At 42.7% G+C, this 14,260-nt stretch overlaps 1 protein-coding gene across 2 annotated transcripts in view; it reads left to right on the top strand.

Moving 5' to 3' along the window:
- The window catches only part of GPATCH1 (G-patch domain containing 1), a 56,395-nt gene extending 42,609 nt beyond the window's left edge, over positions 1 to 13,786 (top strand). For both annotated transcript variants that reach the window (XM_037820016.1, XM_037820017.1), the window contains one exon: positions 13,533 to 13,786. In XM_037820016.1, the coding sequence (XP_037675944.1) occupies positions 13,533 to 13,563 (31 nt within the window). In that variant the 3' untranslated portion in view covers positions 13,564 to 13,786. The remainder of the gene's footprint in view (positions 1 to 13,532) is intronic.
- Positions 13,787 to 14,260: the final 474 nt, after the last annotated feature.

Here is a 14,260-nt window from a genome sequence, read left to right as displayed (position 1 = left end):
CTCAGCCTTTGCTAAATGCTCTTTTGTGAATAGTCTGCTCATATCCTTTGCTCATTTTTCCATTTTTTGTTGATTGGTTGACTGTTTTACTGATGTCTAGGAATTTTTAAAAATCTGGATAATAATTTTTTGTCTTTTAGGGTGTCACAAATATTTTCTTCCTGTCTGTTGCATGGTTTTTAACTGTCTTTGTTAGAGAAAAGTTTTCATTTTTTGGTGTACTCAATTTTATCCACTTCTTTTATTGGCATGTTTTACTTTTTTGTCTTTAGGAGGCCTTCCCTACCCCAGACTATACATACACTATTCTAAAGCTTCTATAGTTTTGTGTTTTGTTTAGCTCTTTAATCTGTTATATTGGGGAGTGGGGGCAGGTTACAGAGTAAGGCAGGATCCAGCTTATTTTTCTACAGTGGATAGCCAGTTGTATTAGTGAGTAAGCTGGCTGTGATTAGAAACAACCCCCAAATTCCAGTGGCCTGACACTGGGGTCAGCAATGGAAGCATCAGTGTCATAGACAAGGGAAGTCACTCAGGATCCCAGTTTGTTTCCACTTCTGCACATGGCCTTCACAGGGGGGCAGTACGCTGGAGGTTGCTGTGGTTCTGCCTGGAAGTCACAGTCATTACTTCCACCACTGTCCATGGGCCAGATGGTCCCACCTGGCTGCCACAGGGCTGGGAAGAGGAAGTCCAGCTGTGGCCCTGAGTGAAGCGGGAAACCCGGTTGAGTCCTGGCGGTCCCAGTCCCACCCAGTGTTCTGTCTCGTTAAGGGAAGTGTAGCTGCACCTTGTTCTAAGGCCCCATGCCCATGTGGTTCTGTTCCAGGACTCTCTATTCTGGTTTCTTGGCCTTTTTGTATGTTTTTTGCTCTCCTGTTTTAATTACTGTGGCCTTATAGTATATTTTGCTATCAGGAAAGACAAGTACTACTTCCTTGTTCTTCTTAACTGTTTTCCTTGGAATGGGCTCCCTGCAGTGACTGTGCCAGCTTGTTTTTGTTTCCTTGTAGTGTATGAGAGAAAAGATAGGGATGAGCCAGGTACTGTGGGAGCCCATCATGTGTATCAACTCATTTAATACTCACACAACTTTGTACTGTGGATACTAGTGTCATCCCATCTTACAGAGTGGGAAAGCAGGGCACAGAGAGAGTAAGTCACTTATCCAACACCCCCAGCTCGTGAATATAAGAGTCACTTTACCAACACCTGACATTATTGATCAGGAACATTTTTGGCCACCTGATGGGTCATTCTTGCAGGGAACTATGCACATATGGGGTGCCACATCGGGAGCCCCTTAATGCCTATCAGCAAGAGCATAGACATTCTGCAGAGCAGTGGGCAGCAGTCAGAAAGCATGGACAATTAGATGTGTACTCATGTACTCATTAAGAGGGACCAGAAGCTGCAGAGCAGTGTGTACATTCGGTACTGTTGATGTTAAGAGTGGTCCTTGGGGAGACAGAAGAAGATGGCAGCATAGAGAGGAGTGGAAGTCAGTTAGTCCCTCCGAAGCAACTAATAAACATCCAGGAACAACTAGTAAATGATCTGAAATAGCTCCTGGGGAACAACCATGACTGTCCACACATCCTGCACCAACCTGGATTGGGAGGAATGCCTGAGATTGCAGCGTGAATTCTGTGAGTAGAAACCGCAGACCCGAGCTGGGAGCCCCTTCCTGCGATGGCACCCTGAACTGCAAAGCCTCACTGTGATAGAGAGCAGCACTGTCTGAACAAGTGAATATACCTCAGTCCAGCTTCAACTGGGGTTTTAATTGGCAAACGTGGACTGCTCAATGTAAGCTGCAATTCTCCAACAAGCAGACAGAGGCTTTTAGTGATGACTGACCTTGAAGAGCCAGGGAACATCTCTATTCCAGGAGGGGAGCCCAGAGACCTGGGTGCTGTCTCTGGCCAACAGGTGGAACTGGGGGCTGTGGACTAACCCTGAAAGGGGGCTTTCTGTCCCTTTTTCTCTCTCTCAACCTGAGTAGCTCAGTGGAGAAAGCCTCAGCCATTTTCATCTCCCAGCACTCTGACCCAGACAAAGGTGGAGATAGCAGAGACAGAGACAAAGAACCTATTTAAATGCAAATGAAAACTCCCTAGGGGTTGTACCTTCCCGATGAGGAAATAGGTGGTGCCCAGCTCTACTACCCACCTTCCATTCAGAACCAGACCCCAGAGCCTGGAGGAAACAGCCAAAACAGAAACTAAGGAGGCCACACCTCCTTACAACAGTCAGGAGCTACAGGCTGACAGATGCCACCTGCTGGGCAGGTTAGGAAAAGCACAGCAGCTTGAGCCTCACAGGGTGTGTCAGTCTTCTAAGACACACCCTCAGGGAAACCGGATACTGAATATTTCCTCCTTCTGGGACCTGAGCCCATTCTGGTCTGGGAAAACCTGATTGGGGTAACCAAGGAAACCATGCCTAGACAACAGAAAACTGCAACCTACACTAAGAAAAACGAAGTTATGGCCCAGTCAAAGAAACAAACTTATACTTCAACTGAGGAATTGAAACAACTAATGCTAAATCAATTCAAAAAGTTTAGGGAAGATATGGCAAAAGAGATGAAGGCTGTAAAGAAAACACTGGGCATACATAAGGTAGAAATCAAAAGTTCAAAAAAACAACTGGCAGAATCTATGGAAATGAAAGGTACAACACAAGAGATGAAAGGCACAATGGAAACATACAACAGCAGATCTCAAGAGGCAGAAGAAAACACTCAGGAATGGAGAATAAGACACCTGAAAGCCTACACAAAAAAGAACAGAGAGGGAAAAGAATGGAAAAATATGAGCAATGTCTCAGGGAATTGAATGACAACATGAAATGCATGAATGTTCACGTCATGGGTTTCCCAGAAGGAAAAGAGAAGGGAAAAGGGGCAGAAGCAGTAATAGAGGAAATAATCAATGAAAATTTCCCATCTCTTATGAAGGACATAAAATTACAGATCCAAGAAGCGTACTGCAAACAGAATAGATCTGAATAGGCCTATGCCAAGACACTTAATACTCAGATTATCAAACGTCAAAGACAAAGAGAGAATCCTGAAAGCAGCAAGAGAAAAGCGATCCATTACATACAAAGGAAGCTTGATAAGACTGTGTGGATTTCTCAGTAGAAACCATGGAGGCAAGAAGGAAGTGGTGTGATATATTTAGGATACTGAAAGAGGAAAATGGCCCACCAAGAATCCTATATCTGGCAAAACTGTCCTTCAAATATGAGGGAGAGTTTAAAATATTCTCTGACAAACAGAAAATGAGAGAGTTTGTGAACAAGATGCCTGCTCTATAGGAAATACTAAAGGGAGTACTACAGACAGATAGGAAAAGACAGGAGTGAGATGTTTGAAATTCAGTTTTGGGTGATGGTAGCAAAGCAATGTAAGTACACTGAACAAAGACGACTGTGAATATGGTTGAAAGAGGAAGGTTAGGAGCATGTGGGACACCAGAAGGAAAGAGGAAAGATAAAGACCGGGACTGTATAACTCAGTGAATCCTAGAGTGCTCAAAAATTGTGATAAAATGTACAAATATGTTTTTTCATGAGGAAGAACAAATGAACTCAACCTTGCAAGGTGTTAAAAATAGGGAGGTATTGGGGGAAAAATACAATCAATGCAAGCTAGAGACTATAATTAACAGAAACATTGTATTATGCTTCCTTTAATGTAACAAGGGCAGTGTACCAAGGCTAAATGAATATAAGAGGGGACATAAGGGAGGAGTATGGGACTCTTTGCATTGGTAATGTTGTCTGATTCTTTATCCTACTTTAGTTTAATGCTGTCTTTCCTTTTTCCTTTCCCAGTTGTCATGTTTTGTTTTGTTTTTTCTTTCTTTTGTCTCTCTGCCTTCTTTGACTCTTCTTCCTGCTTTGTGGAAGAAATGGAGATGTCCTTATATAGATAGTGGTGATGATGGTGAATACATAAATATGTGACTATACAGGGAACCACTGACTGTTTACTTAGGATAGAATGTATGGTGTGTTGTCCCGGCCCGCGGGACGATCAACCGAGGCTCCAGCTCCTGCGAGGGAAGAATGGTATGGGACAAGAGACACGAAAGACGACAGCAAGACAGGTTTCTGATCAAGCTGCAAAACTTTATTGAAGAGGCAGGGTATATATACTCTAAGGTAGAGGGAGTGGCTAGTACGAACGGGTGGCGGCCTAGGATTGGTGGCTGCAAAGGCGGGTGGCGGTCTAGGATTGGCTGCTGCTGTTGCTAGGGCGGATGGCAGATGTAAGGCTAGCACAGGATTGGTGGCTACTGTTGCTGGGGTAGAAGGCAGGTAGTAAAGCTAGCACTCTAGGTGCGAATCTTAGGCGCGAACGGCTATCACTTCCGTAGAAGGCTGAGGGCAACTTAAGCCGCTATCGCATCAGCCCCAGCGGCCATGTTGCACATCTCCGGCATCGCTGAGGGTGGATTTTATACATCTACCTTAATCGTCCCCAACAGTGTGTGAACAAAATTGTCTTAAAAAAATGGATCGATGAAGAAACTTTGAGGGCACTATATTGAGTGAAATAAGCCAGACTCGTAAGGACAAATAGTGCAGGGTCTCACTGATAGGAACTAATTATAATCTGTAAACTCATAGACATGAAATATAAGTTACTGGGATTTAGAACGAGGCTAAAGAATGGGGAGTGATTGCTTTTTTTTTTTTCTTTTTAATTTTATTTTATTTTGAAATAAGTTCAAAGTTATAGGAACAGTTGCAAAAACAATACAAACCCCATACACAGAACTCCAGCATACCCTGACCCCCCTCCCCTGATACCCCAGTCCACCAACTTTAACATGCTGTCACACCGGTATTTCTTTCCCTCCCTCCCTATCTATCATCCATCATCTATTGCTCTGTCTTCTGAACATATGAGAGCTAGCTGCACCCATCCTTGAACAAACACTATAATTCACATACACAATTCCCATGAACAAAAACATTCTTTTATGCAATCCCATTAAATGCAGCTAAGAAGTACAAGAGATTCAACATTGATACGAAGCATACATTCTATATTTCCTTTTTTCCCCCCTATGTCTCAACTGTGTCCCTTTGAGCCTCCTCTCCTCCATCCTCAGAACCCATCCAGGGTCATCCTTGGCATTCAATTGTTGTCTATTTAGACTGTCCTTTTTTTTTTTTTTTTTCCTCAATTGTGGAAACATATATACAGCCTAAATCTTCCCATTCTACCCCCTTCCTAGCATTCCATTAGTGGGATTAATCACATTTAGCATGTTGTAATGCTATCTCTTTCCCACCATCGATTACTAGAAATTTCCCTTCACCTCCAACAGCAACCCTACACTCATTTCTTAACTCCCCATTGCCCCTTCCCCCATTTCTCTTAACCCATACTCTACTTTTCATCTCTATGGTCATATTCTCTGATAATTTCTTTGTGTTTACTGTGGGGCTTAAAATTAAACTCTTAAATCCGTAACAATCTTGTTTTTCTTTGATACCAACTTAACTTCAATAGGACACAAACTATGCTCCTATACTCCTCCATTCCCCCACCTTTATATAGTTCTTGTCAAAACTTACATATTTTACACTGAGTTCAAAACCACTGATTTGTCATTAGAGTTTGTGTATTTTATGTCACATAGGAAGTAAATAGTGGAGTTACAATTCACAAATTATTGACTTCTATTTGTATTCCACTGTGGTCAGAGAATGTGCTTTCAGTATAGCCAATCTTTTTTTTTTTTTTTTAATTTATTGAGGCTTGTTTTATGTCCCAGCATATTAGTCCATTCTGGAGAAAGATCCATGATCACTAGAGAAAAATGAGTGTCTTGGTAATCTGGGATGTAAGGTTCTATATATGTCTGTTAAAATTCTCTATATCTCTCTCTCCTTTCTTTATTTCTCTGTCGGTAGGGCTCCCTTTCTGAAGTAGGGCAGGTCTTTTATTAGCAAAATCTCTCAGGATTTGTTTGTCTGTGAAAAATTTAAGCTCTCCTTCAAATTTGAAGGAGAGTTTTGCTGGATAAAGTATTCTTGGTTAGAAATTTTTCTCTCTCAGAATTTGAAATATGTCATGCCACTGTCTCCTTGCGTCCATGGTGGCCGCTGAGTAGTCACAACTTCGTCTTATGTTGTTTCCTTTGTATGTGGTGAATTGCTTTTCTCTTGCTGCTTTCAGAACTTGCTCCTTCTCTTCAGTATTTGAGAGTCTGATCAGAATATGTCTCGGAGTGGGTTTATTTGGATTTGTTCTATTTGGAGTTCGCTGGACATTTATGCTTTGTGTATTTATATTGTGTAGAAGGTTTGGGAAGTTTTCCCCAACAATTTCTTTGAATACCCTTTCTAGACTTTGCCGGTTTGAATGTATTGTGTCCCCCAAATGCCATTATCTTTGTAATCTTGTGGGGCAGACGTTGCTTGGAATGTGCCCCACCCAGCTGTGGGAGATGATTCTGATGAGATGTTCCCATGGAGGTGTGGCCCCGCCCATTCGGGGTGGGACTTGATCAGTGGAGCCATATAAATGAGCTGACTCAGAGAGAGGGAACTCACTGAGTGCAGCTGGGAGTGATGTTTTGAAGAGGAGCAAGCTTGCTGGAGAGGAACGTCCTGGGAGAAAGCCGTTTTGAAGCCGGAGCTTTGGAGCATACGCCAGCTGCCTTCCCAGCTAACAGGTTTTCCGGACGTCATTGGCCATCCTCCGGTGAAGGTACCCGATTGCTGAGGTGTTACCTTGGACGCTTTGTGGCCTTAAGACTGTAACTGTGTAGTGAAATAAACCGCCGTTTTATAAAAGCCTATCCATCTCTGGTGTTTTGCATTCTGCCGCATTAGCAAACTAGAACATAGACCTTTACCCTTCTCTTCCCCTTCTGGGACACCAATGAGTCTTAAGTTTGGATGTTTTATTTTATCTATTGTATCCCTGAGATCTGTTTCAATTTTTTCCATTTTTTTCTCCGTTCTTTCTTTTGTTCTTTCATTTTCTGTTCTATGGACTTCTAGGACACTGAGTCATTGTTCAACTTCCTCTAATCTTGTATTATGAGTATCCAGAATCTTTTTAATTTGGCCAACAGTTTCTTTTATTTCCATAAGATCTCCTATTTTTTTTATTTACTCTTGTAATGTCTTCTTTATGCTCTTCTAGGGTCTTCTTTATGTCCCTTATATCCTGTTCCATGGTCTTCTTCATGTCCTTTATATCCTTTGTCATTTTTCATTTCTTGATTGTAGTTCTTTGATTAATTGTGCCAAGTACTGTGTCTCCTCTGATATTTTGATTTGGGTCTTTGGGATTGTGTTCTCCATATCATCTGGTTTTATCATATGCATTAAGATTTTCTGTTGTTTTTGGCCTCTTGGCATTTGCTTTGCTTGATAGGGTTCTTTCAAGTTGTTAAAAAAAAAAAAAATCTAATTTTTCAGAAATACAAGTTGGTGGCGTACACTTTCTCTAACTAACCAGCAGATGGCGTCTGCGAGTCACCTATATCCCTCAAGTCAGCTATCAACTTTGTTCTTGTGGTGTGTGGGGAAATGATTCTTGTGAGGTTCAACTGGTGAACTCAATTTGGGTGTGTTGCTGGAGCCGTCTGCCCTGAATATGGGGCGTGTGTCTGGGTGGCTAGGGAGGCAGGGCGGCTTTAATGTTCAAACTTCCCAGGTGTTCCCGGAGATTCAAGGCTGTTGCAAGAGTCTAAGCCTTCATTTCAGTTCTGCCCCCAGTCCTCTCTGACGCTGACCCACAAACCACTGGCATTGACGTAGTGTCCCTGGGTTTTCCGAGCGGGCCCCCCTTCTCAGCTGTGATCTTCCAGGACCTCTGCTGAGGGAAGGCTATGCTACGTCACAAGTGCGCACTGTCCCTCAAGGCAAGCCCCGGGCCGCCGGGCCATGCAGGGACACTCTCAGCCTGATGCAAAGATGGCTGAATGGTGCATCTCCACTCCTCCCCTCTCCTCGTACAGTTCCTCCTTTCCAGCTCCGGGACAACTGGCGCTGCTCTGGGCTGTGGGCACGGCCCCGGGCAGGCGTGTCTCCAGCCTGCCGGGGAGGAGCTGCAAGCAGCAGGGTTTCTTTCTCCTTCTGGCTCTCCCCTCTGCTCCCCTGGCCTTGAGGGAATCTGCAGCAGGCTATCCTCCCTGCCAGACACCGAGAGGCTGGCTCAGACTGCTTCTGCCGTGCTTCACTGCGCAGTTTTCACTGTCGCAAATGCAGCTGCTCCCGGGGTTTTTCCCTTTTTATTTATTTATTTTTTTATAAAGAACCAGTCTGTCTCCAAATGCCAACCCCTGGCTTCCCCATACTGCAGCATGGCTGCAGGTCTTTCAGCTGGCTTACTCACTCATTTCAGAATGCAGACTCCCATTTTCACCAAGTGTACGGCCCCTGTGGTTCTAGCAGACCTTGTCTAGCTGGTGCATCGCTGAAACTGGTATTCTGGGTCACCTTCTGGTTTTTATCTAGTATTTTTCATGGAGGTGTTATTTTGCCTTGTCTCACCTAGCCGCCATCTTAGGTTCTCTGTGGTTGCTTTTTAGGAGCAGAATATTCAACTAGGTTGAACTTACAAGTTTGGAAATTAACAGAGGTGACAGTAGCACATTGTGAGAATAAATAACAGTGCTGAATGGTGCATGAATGTGGTAGAAAGGGGAAGCTCAGAGTCACGTATGTAACCAGAAGGACAGTTGGAGGTTAAAAAAATGAGAATGTATAAAACAATGAACCTTCTGGTGGGCAATGTCAGTGATTAACTACACAAATATTAGAAATCTCTTTCATGAACCAGAACAAATGTATGACACTGTAACTGGAAGTTAGTAATAGAGGGTCATGTAGGGAAAAAATATACCTGTTACAAACTGTATACTACAGTTACTAGTATTTTAACGTTCTTTCATCAATAGTAACAAATGTACTATACCAATACTATGAGTCAGTAATGGAGGGGGGGTGATTAGGGGTATGGGAGGATTTAAGTTTCCTTTTTTGTCTTTATTTCTTTTCTGGAGTAATGAAAATGCTCTAAAAATTGAAAAAAAATTAATTGTGATAGATGCACAGCTGTATGATGGGGACAATTGAGTATGCAGTTTGGATCTTTGAATAATTGTATGGTATGTGAACAATCTCAATTAAAAAAAAAAAGTGGTTCTTCGGCCTGCACATTTCCCTGCACACATATATGTGCCCATTCTTGCATAGGAAGAGGGCTGGAGGGTTTCTGATCACACTCATGAGGGCATTTACCTCTGAGCGAGGAACTGGATGGGGGAAGGAGAGTCAGAGGTATGAAGTGAGTCTGAATATTACTCTTGTGGTTGATGTAGGTACAGTTCCCACAGCTCCTCACCCCCAAACCACCTAGGCTCCTTCTCAAGGAACCTGGAGGCTCTCCTGCATCTTTTGTACATCAATTCACTCTGTGTATTGCCCACCTATGGCTCTCTACTGGAAGTAGTGTTTTGAGGGTCATGACTCTGTGGGTCTTATCCCTGGCACCTGGTGTGGAGTCTCACACTTGGCAAGGTCTCCTAATACTTTTCTTCCATGGCAGCACAACCTGCTTCTGGTTGGAATTGAGTCTACCCCAATCCCCAACTCCTTGTCCCAGGAGACCACTGATCTGCTTCCTGTTGCTATAAATTAGTTTTGCCCATTATAGAATTTCATTTAAATGGAATCATACAGTGAAGTAAACTTTTTATTGAAGCATAATAAACATGCATAAATGTGCACAGATCCTACACTCACAGCACCATACATTTCTACTACCTGAATACACCCTTGGAAAAAGCACGTGGGTCAAGGAATGGACCAGCACCCCAGGAGTCACCTTGGTCCCCTTACTCGCACCATCCCCAAAGGTAACCACTCTCCTGACAGCTATCACTGTTGATTACTCTTGTCAGTTCTTGAACTTTATCTAAAGGAATCAGGTAACGTTAACTCTTTTGTGTGTGGCTTGTGAGAGTCCTTTGTTTCATCGTAGGTAGCAGTCGCAGGTTCGCGCTCATTGCCGTTGAGTCCCTGTTTGAGTAAAGACACCACATCGTATTTATCTGTTCTACTGCTGTGGATATTTGGTTCTTCCGTTTGGGGCTGTTTAATGAACAGAGCTGCTGTGGACATTCTTTCAGTGCAAAACTGAGATTTAAAACTGGTAACCTGAGGGCTTTTGGCCCTGAAGTGAACATGTTTTTGGTTCCTTCCTGTGGTCATGCAATGAATGAGGTAAATGAGTGAAGCCAGGATCAGAGCTTGGCCTTATCAAAGGATCCTAATATGAGAGTCTTGTAACTGAGTCTCTATGTGTGTTTGGAGGGTAAAAGAAAAAGCGTTTTAAGAATACAGATTAGGGTGTGGGTCTTCACTGCGATCACAATGACAGAATGAGACATTTCAGGGCTCGGTCCCATCACAGAAGCTTTGAACAACCAGCAAGAACTGGCAGAAACAACTTTCTCAAAGCTCCAGAAAACGGTTAAAGGACTAGTAAATAGGGCGAATGCAGAACAAGGAAAAGGCTACTTAAAAGTCGTAGGTTTTCATGGTGCCCTGGCTAGCCTCTCCTCTACCCCTCACTAACTCGACATGGAATTGGCCTGTGCTTCCAGTATAGATCCCTTGTCTCAGTTCTGGAAGGAGCAGAGTGACCCTCATGTACATACTGAGCATGAATGTCTGACCCAGTCTGTCTGGTAGTGGCCTGAGAAACTGAACCAAAATGGTAGTCATGTACTTGCTTTTTCAAAACTATCCCTGCGGTAGAAGGCAGCTCACAGAGTTCTCCTACAGAATGCTGTGGGACAGTAGTCAAGTGGCTGGCTGGGACAAGGGATTGCTGGATGTAGGACGTACAGTGTAGTGCCCGGGACTGTGAGGAAACTATTTTCTAGAGGAGAGGGGACATTTGTATCTGTGTAAATGAGAGAATTTCCAGGGCCACACACACATGCCCAAGACAGCACACATGCACAGAAAGGATTAGGACAGCCTCTAGACTTTGGCTTGGAGCTCTTCTCTAAACTCACTGTATGGATAAGTTCTGAAGGAGAGCCCTTGCAAAGGTCAAACAGCAAACACTGGGAAAGAAGTTGTTCCAGTTTGCTAATGCTGCCATTATGCAAAATACAGAAATGGGTTGGCTTTTGTTTGGTTACACAGTTTCAGTCTTAAGGCCATAGAGTGTCCAAGGTAAGGCATCAACAATAGGGTACCTTTGCTGAAGGATGGTCATTGGCGTCCGAAAAACCTGTTAGTTGGGAAGGCACGTGGCTGGTGTCTTTTTCCTTTGCTCCCAGGTTGTGTTTCAAAATGGCGCTCTCCAAAATGTCAGCTCTCAATGGCTGTCTTCAAAATGTATCTCTAAGCTGCAGCAGCAAGCTCCTTCTGTATGAACTCTTATATAGGGCTCTAGTAAACTAATCAAGGCCCACGTTGAATGGGTGGGGAAATTACCTAATCAGAGTTATCACCTACAGTTGGGTGGGTCATGTCTCCAAGGAACCAAACAGCTGAAGACCACAGTAGCAGAAATTTAAAATTCCCTAGAGAGGTTCAACAGTAGATTGGAGCTAGCAGGAGAAAGAATCAGTGAATTTGAAGATAAGACCATTGATATCATTCAGTTTCAGGAGCAGAAAGATGAAAGAATAAAGAAAAGTGAACAGAATTTGAGGAACCTGTAGGACACCATCAAATATACTAATACACACATTGTGGGAATCCCAGAAGAAAAAAGAGAAAGGAGCAGAGAGAATATTCAAAGAAATAATGGTGGAAAACTTCCCAAATATAAAGAAAAACATGAATATACACATCCAACACACTCAATAAATTCCAAACAGGATAAATCCAAATAGACCCCAAACCATGGCATATTATTATTAAACTGTCAAATGCCAAAGATAAAGAGAGAATTCTGAAAGCTGCAAGAGAGAAGCAGTGTATCATGTACAAGGGAACCTCAGTAAGATCAAGGTGCTGATTTCTTACTGGAAACCATAAAGACAAGAAGGCCATGGGATGACGTATTTAAAGTGCTGAAAACAAAAACTTGCCAACCAAGAATTCTATGTACATCAAAACTGTCTTTCAAAAATGAGGGAGAGATTAAGACATTTGTCACCAGAGAATTTGTCACCACCATATCAGCCCTACAAGAGATGCTAAAGAGAGTTCTCCAAATTGAAAGGAAAAGACAAAAGACAGTTGATCAAAGCTGCTTGAAGAAATATGAATCTCCGGTAAGGGTGATGACAGGGATAAATATAAATGCCAGTATTATTGTACTTTGGTTGTAACTCCACTTTTTACTTCCTTCAGAATCTAAAAGGCAAATGCATAAAATGTAGTGATAAATCAGTGGTTTGGGACTCATAATGTAGAAACATGTACTTTGTGACAAGAACTACATAAAGATAGAATGGAGGGGAATAGAACATAGTTTGTATATAACATTGAACTTAAGTTGGTATCTAAGCAAACAAGAGTGTTACTTTTAAGGGTATTAAATTTAAGCCCATGGTTACTACAAAGAAAATGTTGGAGTATACAAGTTCATAGGGAAGAAAATAGAACACAGGTTGCTAGGATCATGGGGCTGGGGGGAATGGGGAGTTAATGCATAATGGGTATAGGGTTTCTGTTTGGGGAGATGGGAATATTTTAGTAACAGAATGTGGTGAAGGTACTACCGTGTTGTAAATATGGGTGATATCCACCCCCACCCATTGTATGCTTGGGGGTGGTTGAGATGGGAAAGTTTATGTTTTATAAATAATGTTCCCTCAACTTAAAAAAACAATGAGTACCTAAAAAGACAGTGGCAATTAAATGCAATACATGATCCTGGATAGGATCTATTAAGGAAGGAGAAAATGCCCAAAAGGATATTGAGATATCTGAAAAAAGTAGACACATGTAAGCTTTATATCAGTGTTAAATTTATTGAACTTGATAACTGCACTTCAGGTAGATAAATGAATATCCTTGTTCTTAGGAAATGTTCATGGCAGTATTAAGTGTTGAAGGAGCATGATTTATGCAACCTGTACTCAAGTGTTCAGAAAATGGGTTGCGAGATGGATTGACAAATAGATGAATTGATAGCTAGGTGGGAGAAGGGGAGGGAGAGAGGGAAGAAGGGAGGAAGGAAGGAAGGAAAAATGTCAAATGTGGCAAAATGATAAAATCAGTGGATCTGAGTATCTGGGGGGATAAGCAAATGTTGAAGTTTTCTGTATGAGGTTTATATTATTTTTCTAACTGTCTTGTAAGTTTGAAAGTATTTGAAATAAAAAGTGTGGTGGTGGTGGTGGTGTTTTAATATAGATTAAAAGGCGCTTTTGTAGTGTGTGTGCATCCAAGTTTTACGGGTGGACTCCTGCCATTGGGCCTCAAGAGGGTGGTCTGCTATTCTGGACCCTCCTGGAGCTGTTTGGGTTCTCATCCCGTATCTAACTTTCCATCTCTTTCTGTTCTTTGTTCTTTTCCAGGCTGAAACGTGTTCCAGTAATGAGGCAGTAATTGGATTCTGCCCTGGCTGTCCCAATACCAGATCTCCTCCATGATGGAAGATCACTGATTGACTGTATTTACGTGTAAATTCATGTTGTAAAATAACTTTTAAAACCTTGGCATTTCAAAGGCTGCTTTGGAAGGTTGCAGGAATTGATTCCTATTTTTGACTTCAGTTAGTGACTGAGGAAAAAATTCAAATGTACAGTTTAATTAAAGTGGAATTTTTCTATTTTCTTGATTTTTTTTATTTCCTGAAACTTTAAAAAAGAAATCAAAAGTGAAAGTTTTGCTCAGGTTCCGTTATAAAGAAAGCTGAATCCAGATAAGGACAGCTTGGATTTAAGGGCAGGTGCACGGGGGCGGCAGTGCCTTCCCCGCCTCCCTGTCATCCTTGCAGTAAGGCTCCTCACTCTCATGGGCCCCCATGAGTGGTGACCTCCGTCTCCAGGGGACATGTCACTGCAGTGTCCTTGGAGACGGGCACATCTTCAGAGCCTGACAGTGGGAGAATTCATGCCCATCCTCTGGGTCTCACCGGCTCTGGGGCTCTGCCCTGCAGCCCTGGGTCCCTGATCTGAGTGAGGCTCCTCTCCTCTGCATCGATGAGACTTTTTTTTCAAGTCCAGAGGTTTTTTTACGTTATGAAAGCACCAGAAAGATGAGAACAATTGCAAAGGAAAAAAGAAGGTGAAAAATCACTTCT

The sequence above is a fragment of the Choloepus didactylus genome, chromosome 27 (genome assembly GCF_015220235.1).
Source record: "Choloepus didactylus isolate mChoDid1 chromosome 27, mChoDid1.pri, whole genome shotgun sequence".
Classification (NCBI taxonomy): domain Eukaryota; kingdom Metazoa; phylum Chordata; class Mammalia; order Pilosa; family Megalonychidae; genus Choloepus; species Choloepus didactylus.
Note: the sequence above shows the minus strand (reverse complement) of the source record. Positions and strands in the feature narration are given on the sequence as shown.